General features: G+C 33.6%; 1 protein-coding gene across 1 annotated transcript in view; it reads left to right on the forward strand.

Annotated features, from left to right (window-relative positions):
* Positions 1-13,026, forward strand: part of itga5 (integrin, alpha 5 (fibronectin receptor, alpha polypeptide)) — a 267,873-nt gene that overhangs the window by 177,099 nt on the left and 77,748 nt on the right. The window contains exons 16-18 of the mRNA XM_061925617.2: positions 569-624; positions 4,348-4,505; positions 4,589-4,726. Coding sequence (XP_061781601.1) covers positions 569-624; positions 4,348-4,505; positions 4,589-4,726 — 352 coding nt within the window. The remainder of the gene's footprint in view (positions 1-568; positions 625-4,347; positions 4,506-4,588; positions 4,727-13,026) is intronic.

Consider the following 13,026-nt stretch of genomic DNA (forward strand, 5'->3'; position numbering starts at 1 on the left):
AGACTTGTGGCACATGTGGGACTGGAACCTGGGTAGGTATTTTGAACATTTTTGAGGACTTTTGCCGACTTTTCTCACTTTTCTCCCCCACTTCCTGTGGGACTTTGCTGGGTGTGTTTTGGACATTTTTTGCCTCCCCGGACTTGTGCGGCAGGCGGCAGGACTCGTGGGACTGGAACCTGAAGAGGTATTTTGGACACAATTGGGACTTTTGACCATTTTGGCCGCCTTTTCCCCCTCTTCTTCCCCACCTTCCTGTGCACTATTGCTGGGTGTATTTTGGACATTTGGACCAAAATAGTTTCCAGCATGTTTTACTCAATATAGGTCATCAAATCTCAGCTACAAGCTGTAATATCTTACTGAGATCATTTAGGACCAAAACAAGTAAAACACTCTAACATCAAATCTGCTTAGTGAGAAGAAGTATCTTATCAGACAGAAAATAAGCAAATATCAGCCTTATTTGACATATTTCATCTTACTTAGATTTCACTTTTTGCAGTGCGATGTGTAGATTGTGTGTTTTTGTGTGCAATATTCACCGTAAACCTTCCGTCCCTCACAGCGTCAACCTGAGTTTCTGCTTGTCGGCCGACGGGAAGCACCTACCAGACGTCCTCGGTGAGCCAACATTCCACATCAGGCCTTTGTTTCACCCTCAAAGTCACCATGTTTGCAAACCTGGATTGAATAAGTGTCCACTTACTCCGATTTAGTGCTAATATTCTTGCCTTGGAACCTGTTTATTTTGGACGAGCTGACTCACCCTAACCCTCAACATAAGCAGCGGATGATAGAATCCAAACTAGGCTTGTACGGTATACCGGTACTAGTATAGTATGGCGCTACTAATGAACCAAAAACGGTATTATACTCTGTTTTAAAAGTACCGGTTTTTGCCATATTTAATTTTTTACAGGCATGACATTGCTGGTTTTGCGAGCGTAGGAGCATGTTGGGCAGCGCACACACACAAAGTACTTACAAGCAGACACACGGTGTAGACAGAAAAGGTAGAATGGACGCATTTTGGTGTAAAAAGTAAAGATAAAGGTGAAGTTATAACACTGAAACACCCTCAGGAAGAGATGCTTTAAGACATGGCGAGCTAGTTCGTGACTCGTACTTCTAAATCACTAATCCTCGCCTCCATGGTGACAAATAAAGTAAGTTTCTTACAGTATCATTATCACTGGAGGACGAGGAATAGCTAAACATGCTTCACTACACACCGTAGGAGGATACAATAGCTCACCGCCGTCACAATGTAAACAAACGCCATGGGTGGATCTACAACTGACATCCACTGTAATGATACCAAGTACAGGAGCGTATCTAGTCGATACTACTATGATTTCATCTATATTTTTTATCGTACTTTAAAAAAAAAATCATATTATACTCATAAACTCAGTAAATATGTCACTGGACACATAGAATATAATAGAAAGTACTTTATTGAACCCTGGGGGGGATCAATAAAGTACACAGTTTGCTCACAATAGACAATAATAATAATACAAAATATATAAATAATATAAATATATCCTACATATACTCTACATTTAAGTGCAGTCAAGGAACACATGCATTATACATATATTATATGAGGACTTTAAATATGACCAATGTATGATCCTGTTACTACTTGGTATCGGATCGATACCTAAATGTGTGGTATCATCCAAAACTAATGTAAAGTATCAAAGAAGAGAAGAATAAGTGATTATTGCATTTTAACAGAAGTGTAGATAGAACATGTTGAAACAGAAAATAAGCAGATATTAACAGTAAATGAACAAGTGGAATAATAATGTTTTTTTACAGTTTGTCCCTCATAATGTGTACAAAATAATAGGTGTATAAATGACACAATATGTTACTGCATAGACTAATTAGGAGTCTTTGTTTGTTTACTTACTACTAAAAGACAAGTTGTCTAGTATGTTCACTATTTTATTTAAGGACTAAATTACAATAATAAACATATGTTTTTTGCTAAGATTTTTTTGTTAAAATAAACAAATAAAAAAGAAATCAAACATTCAAGCCATTTTTTAAATAGAAATAAATACTAATAATAATGATTTCAAAGCAAGTTATCCATGAAATTGTGCAATGTAAAAGTAGCAATAGATTTCATGGTCAAATTGTGAAATGTACTGTGCTTTTTACAGCATTTTTATCGAAATGGAAAAAAAACTCTACTTTTTTTACTGTAATAAACGGTGGTGCCCTTTTTGGCATTTTACAGTAATACACCGAAAAATCTACAGTTGCTGATTTGCGGTAAAAAAAACAAAAAAAAACAAAACTGGCAGCTCGGGTGCCAAAATTTTACTGTAAAATTGCAGGGGTTTTTTTTATAGTTAAAAAAAAAAAAGTACATTTTACAGTAAAATTTTGGCAACTGAGCTGCCAGTTTTTTTTGTTTTTATTTTACCGCAAATCAGCAACTGTAGATTTTCCGGTGTATTACTGTAAAATGCCAAAAAGGCACCACAGTTTTTACAGTAAAAAAAGGTGCTTTTTTTTTTTCATTTAGAGAGAAATTCTGTAAAAATCACAGTAAATTTCACAATTTTACTGTAAAATTGCAGTTTTTTATTTACAGTAAAAAAAAAGAAATGTACATTTTAAAGTAAAATTCTGGCAACTGAGATGGCAGTTTTTTTGTTTGTTTTTTTACCGCAAATCAGCAACTGTAGATTTTCCGGTTTATTACTGTAAAATGTCAAAAAGGCACCACAGTTTATTACAGTAAAAAAAAGTGAAGTTTTTTTTTCTTTTAGAGAAAAATGCTGTAAAAATCACAGTAAATTTCACAATTTTACTGTAAAATTGCATTTTTTTAAATTTACAGTAAAAAAGAAATGTACATTTTACAGTAAAAATCTGGCAACTGAGATGCCAATTTTTTTTGTTTTTATTTTACCGCAAATCAGCAACTGTAGATTTTCCGGTGTATTACTGTAAAATGCCAAAAAGGCATCACAGTTTATTACAGTAAAAAAAAGTGCAGGTTTTTTTTCATTTAGAGAAAAATGCTGTAAAAATCACAGTCAATTTCACAATTTTACTGTAAAATTGCAGTTTTTTATTTACAGTAAAAAAAAGAAATGTACATTTTAAAGTAAAATTCTGGCAACTGAGATGGCAGTTTTTTTGTTTGTTTTTTTACCGCAAATCAGCAACTGTAGATTTTCCGGTTTATTACTGTAAAATGTCAAAAAGGCACCACAGTTTATTACAGTAAAAAAAAGTGAAGTTTTTTTTTCTTTTAGAGAAAAATGCTGTAAAAATCACAGTAAATTTCACAATTTTACTGTAAAATTGCATTTTTTTAAATTTACAGTAAAAAAAAAATGTACATTTTACAGTAAAAATCTGGCAACTGAGATGCCAATTTTTTTTGTTTTTATTTTACCGCAAATCAGCAACTGTAGATTTTCCGGTGTATTACTGTAAAATGCCAAAAAGGCATCACAGTTTATTACAGTAAAAAAAAGTGCAGGTTTTTTTTCATTTAGAGAAAAATGCTGTAAAAATCACAGTAAATTTCACAATTTTACTGTAAAATTGCAGTTTTTTTTTAAATTTACAGTAAAAAAAAAAAGTACATTTTACAGTAAAATTCTGGCAACTGAGATGCCAGGTTTTTTTTAGTTTTTTTTTACCGCAAATCAGCAACTGTAGATTTTTCAGTGTATTACTGTAAAATGCCAAAAGGGCACCACAAGGTATTACAGTAAAAAAAAGGACAGTTTTTTTTCCTTTTAGAGAAAAATGCTGTAAAAATCACAGTAAATTTCACAATTTTACTGTAAAATTGCAAAAAAAAATTTATTTACCGTACAGTAAAAAAAAAGAAATGTACATACTGTATTACAGTAAAATTCTGGCAACTGAGCAGCTTTTCTTTTTTTTTACCATAAAAACAGCAGTACTGTTTTTCCATTTACAGTAAAATACGCTACATTTTGAGGTGAAATTATTGCAACGTACCGTATTTTTTTACATTTTAGTTAAACAAAAATCTATTTTATTATATATTATATTTCCTGTATTTTATATTATGACTTTGAACTGTTTTATATTTCAATTTTTATCCTGTAAAGCGTCTTTGAGTACTCTGAAAATCGCTATACCAAATAAAATGTATTATTATTATTATTATTATTATTATTATTAATAAAATGCATAAAACAATTGAGTAATAATAGTCACTGCTAGAAGCGGCCCTCTGGGGCCAAACATCACTGCGATGTGGCCCTCAGTGAAAGCCACTCTCTTACTAGTGTAAAGTTTGGAGACACTTCCTCAGGTGTCATTTGTTCCTGGCAGACTTCCAGGTGGAGGTGCAGCTGGACAGTCAGAAGCTCAAACAGAAGGGAGCGGTCAGGCGGGCGCTTTTCCTGGACTCCCAGCAGCCTTTGCTGCAGCGGAGCGTGAGGGTGCGCAACGGCGAGGAAGTCTGCGACCACACCAAGATCTACCTCCGAGTACGTCCGCCGTTCCAAGGCCTCCGAACCTTCTGTGGTGTTAACTTTCATCAGTCCAACATGTTTCATGGTTGTGGTTGCAGGATGAGAAGGACTTCAGGGATAAGCTCTCCTCCATCTTCGTGGCCTTGAACTTCAGCCTGGATCCCGGGGCCGCCGCCGACTTGCACGGCCTGAGGCCGATTCTCAACCACCGGAACGCCAACGTGATTGAGCAGAAGGTACTTGGACACGCTTCTTCTTCTTGACCTCCCTTTTAGATCCTGCTTCTTCTTCTTGTCCTATACTAATGATGCATGAGGTCCAGTGTGCAGCAACACATTCAGATAGGACAACTTTCCAGACTGGGTTGGAAACCTTTCACAAAACCCAAATCCAGTAAAGTTGTCACGAGAATACAATGATTTGCAAATCCTTTTCAACTTATATTCAATTGAATAGACTGCAAAGACAACATATTTAACGTTCACACTGAGAAACTTCATTTTTTTTTAAATTTACAGTAAAAAAAGAAATGTACATTTTACAGTAAAATTCTGGCAACTGAGATGCCAGTTTTTTTTTGTTTGTTTTTTACCGCAAATCAGCAACTGTAGATTTTTCAGTGTCTTACTGTAAAATGCCAAAAGGGCACAACAAGTTATTACAGTAAAAAAAAGTACAGTTTTTTTTCCTTTTAGAGAAAAATGCTGTATAAATCACAGTAAATTTCACAATTTTACTGTAAAATTGCAGTTTTTTTATTTACAGTAAAAAAAGAAATGTACATTTTACAGTCAAATTCTGGCAACTGAGATGTCAGGTTTTTTTTTGTGTTTTTTTTTACCGCAAATCAGCAACTGTAGATTTTTCGGTGTATTACTGTAAAATGCCAAAAGGGCACGACAGTTTATTACAGTAAAAAAAAGTACAGTTTTTTTTTTCCATTTAGAGAAAAATGCTGTAAAAATCACAGTAAATTTCACAATTTTACTGTAAAATTGCAGATTTTTTTATTTACAGTCATAAAAGAAATGTACATTTTACAGTCACATTCTGGCAACTGAGATGTCAGGGGTTTTTTTGGTTTTTTTTACCGCAAATCAGCAACTGTAGATTTTTCGGTGTATTACTGTAAAATGCCAAAAGGGCACGACAGTTTATTACAGTAAAAAAAAGTACAGGTTTTTTTTTCCATTTAGAGAAAAATGCTGTATAAATCACAGTAAATTTCACAATTTTACTGTAAAATTGCAGTTTTTTTATTTACAGTAAAAAAAGAAATGTACATTTTACAGTAAAATTCTGGCAACTGAGATGCCAGTTTTTTTTGTTTTGTTTTTTACCGCAAATCAGCAACTGTAGATTTTTCAGTGTCTTACTGTAAAATGCCAAAAGGGCACCACAAGTTATTACAGTAAAAAAAAGTACAGTTTTTTTTCCTTTTAGAGAAAAATGCTGTATAAATCACAGTAAATTTCACAATTTCACTGTAAAATTGCAGTTTTTTTATTTACAGTAAAAAAAGAAATGTACATTTTACAGTCAAATTCTGGCAACTGAGATGTCAGGTTTTTTTTAGTTTTGTTTTTTTACCGCAAATCAGCAACTGTAGATTTTTCGGTGTATTACTGTAAAATGCCAAAAGGGCACCACAGTTTATTACAGTAAAAAAAGTGCAGTTTTTTTTTCATTTAGAGGAAAATGCTGTAAAAATCACAGTAAATTTCACAATTTTACTGTAAAATTGCATTTTTTTATTTACAGTAAAAAAAAGAAAAGAAATGTACATACTGTATTACAGTAAAATTCTGGCAACTGAGGAGCCGTTTTTTTTTTTTACCATAAAAACAGCAGTACTGTTTTTCCATTTACAGTAAAATACGCTACATTTTGAGGTGAAATTATTGCAACGTACCGTATTTTTTGACATTTTAGTTAAACAAAAATCTATTTTATTATATATTATATTTCCTGTATTTTATATTATTACTTTGAACTGTTTTATATTTACATTTTTTATCCTCTATGTATGTAGAATTATTTAATCATACATACTTTATACTAAAAATTATTTTTAAAAAGAATAAAACAACATAAAATACAATATATACAAGTACTTTATGAGGGAAATGTTTTAAAAATATATAAATATTCAGAAAAATGTTGACAAACAAGAAAATAAGACAATGTAGAAATATTTAAAAAATATCTGTAAATACATATATAGTATAGTATATATTACAAGAATCTTATAAATAATTTGAAATATGTAAAAATATAAAGGAAAATATTTAAAAAAATTATAATAGAATGATGTAGAATTATTTAATCATACATACGTAATATTAAAAAAAATATTAAAAACAAAACAAAAAAACATAAAATACAATATATACAAGTACTGTGTGTGGGATATGTTTTAAAAATTAAAATTTTTAAAAAATATCTACAAATACATATATAGTATAGTATATATTACAAGTATGTTAGAAATAATTTGAAATATATTAAAATATATAGGAAATTCTGGCAACTGAGCAGCTTTTTTTTTTTTTTTTTACCATAAAAACAGTAGTACTGTTTTTCCATTTACAGTAAAATACGCTACATTTTGAGGTGAAATTATTGCAACGTACCGTATTTTTTGACATTTTAGTTAAACAAAAATCTATTTTATTATATATTATATATATAATATAGTATAGGACAAGAAGAAGAAGCAGGATCTAATCGGGCATATTTGGTCACTGCATGACTGCAAGCCAATCGATGCTAACATGCTATTTAGTCGAGCTATATGTACATATTGCATCATCATGCCTCGTTTGTAGCTATATTTGAGCTCATTTACGGTAGTTTCCTTTAAGTCCTTTAAGTAAATTTCACAATTTTACTGTAAAATTGCAAAAAATAAATGATTTACAGTAAAAAAAAAAGAAATGTACATACTGTATTACAGTAAAATTCTGGCAACTGAGCAGCCGTTTTTTTTACCATAAAAACTGCAGTAGTGTTTTTCCATTTACAGTAAAATACGCTACATTTTGAGGTGAAATTATTGCAACGTACCGTATTTTTTGACATTTTAGTTAAACAAAAATCTATTTTATTATATATTATATTTCCTGTATTTTATATTATTACTTTGAACTGTTTTATATTTACATTTTTTATCCTCTATGTATGTAGAATTATTTAATCATACATACTTTATACTAAAAATGATTTTTAAAAAGAATAAAACAACATAAAATACAATATATACAAGTACTTTATGAGGGAAATGTTTTAAAAATATATAAATATTCAGAAAAATGTTGACAAACAAGAAAAGAAGACAATGTAGAAATATTAAAAAAATATCTGTAAATACATATATAGTATAGTATATATTACAAGAATCTTATAAATAATTTGAAATATGTAAAAATATAAAGGAAAATATTAAAAAAATTATAATAGAATGATGTAGCATTTTTTGATCATACATACGTAATATTAAAAAAAATATTAAAAACAAAACAAAAAAACATAAAATACAATATATACAAGTACTGTGTGTGGGAAATGTTTTAAAAATGAATTTTTTTTAAAAATATCTACAAATACATATATAGTATAGTATATATTACAAATATGTTAGAAATAATTTGAAATATATTAAAATATGTAGGAAATTCTGGCAACTGAGCAGCTTTTTTTTTTTTTTTTACCATAAAAACAGCAGTACTGTTTTTCCATTTACAGTAAAATACGCTACATTTTGATGTGAAATTATTGCAACGTACCGTATATTTTTACATTTTAGTTAAACAAAAATCTATTTTATTATATATTATATATATAATATAGTATAGGACAAGAAAAAGAAGCAGGATCTAATCGGGCATATTTGGTCACTGCATGACTGCAAGCCAATCGATGCTAACATGCTATTTAGGCGAGCTATATGTACATATTGCATCATCATGCCTCGTTTGTAGCTATATTTGAGCTCATTTAGTTTCCTTTAAGTCCTCTTAATTCAATTTATATCTCATGACACACTATCTGTATGTAATATGGCTTTTCATTTTTTTGCGGCTCCAGACTGTCACGGCTTGGTAAAAGGATAGGACTCAGATGCAGAGTAGGGAACTTAGACAGGCTTTTATTTTGACAGCTTCCTTTTCACCTCCAAAGTCATGGATTACAATATCTATTTATCCAAAAACTAACCGGCAAAAAAAGGTTCCAAAAAATAGGAACAACCAAAATTCGCTCCGAACGGAGGAAAACACAAAAGCAAAGACGAACTATAATTGATATACAGTGGGGCAAAAAAGTATTTAGTCAGCCACCGATTGTGCAAGTTCTCCCACTTAAAATGATGACAGAGGTCTGTCATTTTCATCATAGGTACACTTCAACTGTGAGAGACAGAATGTGAAAAAAAAATCTAGGAATTCACATTGCAGGAATTTTAAAGAATTTATTTGTAAATTATGGTGGAAAATAAGTATTTGGTCACTTGAAACAAGGAAGATCTGTGGCTCTCACAGACCTGTAACTTCTTCTTTAAGAAACTCTTCTGTCCTCCACTTGTTACCTGTATTAATGGCACCTGTTTGTACTCGTTATCTGTATAAAAGACACCTGTCCACAGCCTCAAACAGTCAGACTCCAAACTCCACTATGGCCAAGACCAAAGAGCTGTCAAAGGACACCAGGAAAAGAATTGTAGACCTGCACCAGACTGTGAAGAGTGAATCTACAATAGGCAAGCAGCTTGGTGTGAAAAAATCAACTGTGGGAGCAATTATCAGAAAATGGAAGACATACAAGACCACTGATAATCTCCCTCGATCTGGGGCTCCACGCAAGATCTCATCCCGTGGGGTCAAAATGATCATGAGAACGGTGAGCAAAAATCCCAGAACCACACGGGGGGACCTGGTGAATGACCTGCAGAGAGCTGGGACCAAAGTAACAAAGGTTACCATCAGTAACACACTACGCCGACAGGGAATCAAATCCTGCAGTGCCAGACGTGTCCCCCTGCTTAAGCCAGTGCATGTCCAGGGCCCTCTGAAGTTTGCCAGAGAGCACATGGATGATTGGGAGAATGTCATGTGGTCAGATGAAACCAAAATAGAACTTTTTGGTATAAACTCAACTCGTCGCGTTTGGAGGAAGAAGAATACTGAGTTACATCCCAAGAACACCATACCTACTGTGAAGCATGGGGGTGGAAACATCCTGCTTTGGGGCTGTTTTTCTGCTAAGGGGACAGGCCGACTGATCCGTGTTAAGGAAAGAATGAATGGGGCCATGTATCGTGAGATTTTGAGCCAAAGCCTCCTTCCATCAGTGAGAGCTTTGAAGATGAAACGTGGCTGGGTCTTCCAGCATGACAATGATCCCAAACACACCGCCCGGGCAACGAAGGAGTGGCTCCGTAAGAAGCATTTGAAAGTCCTGGAGTGGCCTAGCCAGTCTCCAGACCTCAACCCCATAGAAAATCTGTGGAGGGAGTTGAAAGTCCGTGTTGCTCGGCGACAGCCCCAAAACATCACTGCTCTCGAGAAGATCTGCATGGAGGAATGGGCCAAAATACCAGCTACTGTGTGTGCAAACCTGGTAAAGACCTATAGTAATTGTTTGACCTCTGTAATATAACCTTTGTTGGCAATAACAAAGTATTGAGTTGAATTTTTGTTATTGACCAAATACTTATTTTCCACCATAATTTACAAATAAATTCTTTAAAATTCCTACAATGTGAATTCCTGGATTTCTTTTTCACATTCTGTCTCTCACAGTTGAAGTGTACCTATGATGAAAATTGTCATCATTTTAAGTGGGAGAACTTGCACAATTGGTGGCTGACTAAATACTTTTTTGCCCCACTGTATGCTATAAAATGTATAAACAAAAAAACGCTCCAACAGGAGGAAGAAACAACAACTATGAAAAATTCTATACTATCTAATCTAATAAAGTATTAACAAAAATTGTCACTCAAAAATGTGAGGAAAGAATGAAAAATAACTGAAACTTACCACTTCGGCTGAATAAACTAAATAACAAAAAATCACTCTGCTGAGGAGGAAGAAAGGACAACTCAAAATAGCAACGAAGGGATTCAGAATCAAAGAACATAAGCACAAGACGAGGCAAGGCAAGACAAGGCATGGACATGGGCATGGATGCTAGAGAGTACGAACAAACGAGACAATCTGGCACAGAACAAAGGAAGGAGTGGGCTTATAAGCAGAGGTGGGTAGAGTAGCCAGAAATTGTACTCAAGTAAGAGTACTGTTACTTTAGAGATTTATTACTCAAGTAAAAGTAAGGAGTAGTCACCCAAATATTTACTTGAGTAAAAGTAAAAAGTATGTTGTGAAAAAACTACTCAAGTACTGAGTAACTGATGAGTAACATACACACACATATCATATATATATATATATATATATATATATATATATATATATATATATATATATACATATATACACATACATTGATATATACAGTATATCATTTATATTTATTTATTTTGCCGTTTTTGTTTACATGTTAAAGGTGTTTTAATGAATATACATGCATGTTTAACACATATAGATTCCTTTCTTTCATGAAGACAAGAATATAAGTTGGTGTATTACCTGATTGTGATGACTTGCATTGATTGTAATCAGACAGTAGTGATGATAACGTCCTCGTTTTCAAATGGAGGAGAAAAAAAGTTCCTCCTTTCTGTCTAATACCACATGAAAGTGGTTGGTTTTTGGCATCTTATTTGTCCAGCTTCCATATTCGTTTTCACACACTTTACAAGAAATACATAGGCGGCAAATTCCGTAGCTCGCTAGCTTGTTTGCGCTGGCTTTCGGAGACTCTTATTTTGAAAGCGCAGGCGCGATGGAGCGGCACTTTTATTGTGAAGACAGGAACTGTGCAGTCAGTCTTTAGGCTTGTGACGTTTGAAATAAAAAAGTGTCTTTTTTCCTTCACACTTTTGATTGATTGATTGGAACTTGTATTAGTAGATTGCACAGTACAGTACATATTCCGTACAATTGACCACTAAATGGTAACACCCCAATAAGTTTTTCAACTTGTTTAAGTCAGGTCATGTGACCGCCTGGCTCTGTTTGATTGGTCCAACGTCACCGGTGACTGCATCTGATTGGTGGAACGGAGTGAAACGTCACCAGTAAGGCAGACACTTTGAAGGTCTGTCTGACAGACCAAAACAAACAAAGCGTGCATTAACAGATCGATAAAAATTAGTAGCGAGCTGAATGTAGATAAAAGTAGCGGAGTAAAAGTAACGTTTCTTCTCTATAAATATACTCAAGTAAAAGTAAAAGTAAGTTGCATTAAAACTACTCTTAGAAGTACAATTTATCCCAAAAGTTACTCAAGTAGATGTAACGGAGTAAATGTAGCGCGTTACTACCCACCTCTGCTTATAAGACACATGAGGGTAATAGGGAACAGGTGGAAACAATTAGGGAATCGGGATGACGTCAGACTGATGACACAAAAGGAAGGGCAAGTGACCTGAAACGAGAGGAGAGTTACTTTTCAAACTAAAACATGCACATCACAAGACAGAAAAAACCAAGACAAGACATCCCTCACCGCGGTGTGACACAGACAGATTTGTTTTTGTATTTTTGGTCCAATATGGCTCTTTCAACATTTTGGGTTGCCGACCCCTGGTGTAGGCAATTAGGCATATACATTAAAACGGTGAATTGTTATTAGTGATAATAACACTGATCAACGTGACACCTGTGGATGTGAAATGAACACAAGATGTAAATATTAGTGACTAAATACTGTTGGGACTGAACCATATACAGGTAAAAGCCAGTAAATTAGAATATTTTGAAAAACTTGATTTATTTCAGTAATTGCATTCAAAAGGTGTAACTTGTACATTATATTTATTCATTGCACACAGACTGATGCATTCAAATGTTTATTTCATTTAATTTTGATGATTTGAAGTGGCAACAAATGAAAATCCAAAATTCCGTGTGTCACAAAATTAGAATATTACTTAAGGCTAATACAAAAAAGGGATTTTTAGAAATGTTGGCCAACTGAAAAGTATGAAAATGAAAAATATGAGCATGTACAATACTCAATACTTGGTTGGAGCTCCTTTTGCCTCAATTACTGCGTTAATGCGGCGTGGCATGGAGTCGATGAGTTTCTGCCACTGCTCAGGTGTTATGAGAGCCCAGGTTGCTCTGATAGTGGCCTTCAACTCTTCTGCGTTTTTGGGTCTGGCATTCTGCATCTTCCTTTTCACAATACCCCACAGATTTTCTATGGGGCTAAGGTCAGGGGAGTTGGCGGGCCAATTTAGAACAGAAATACCATGGTCCGTAAACCAGGCACGGGTAGATTTTGCGCTGTGTGCAGGCGCCAAGTCCTGTTGGAACTTGAAATCTCCATCTCCATAGAGCAGGTCAGCAGCAGGAAGCATGAAGTGCTCTAAAACTTGCCGGTAGACGGCTGCGTTGACCCTGGATCTCAG

The sequence above is a fragment of the Nerophis lumbriciformis genome, linkage group LG01 (assembly GCF_033978685.3).
Source record: "Nerophis lumbriciformis linkage group LG01, RoL_Nlum_v2.1, whole genome shotgun sequence".
Lineage (NCBI taxonomy): Eukaryota > Metazoa > Chordata > Actinopteri > Syngnathiformes > Syngnathidae > Nerophis > Nerophis lumbriciformis.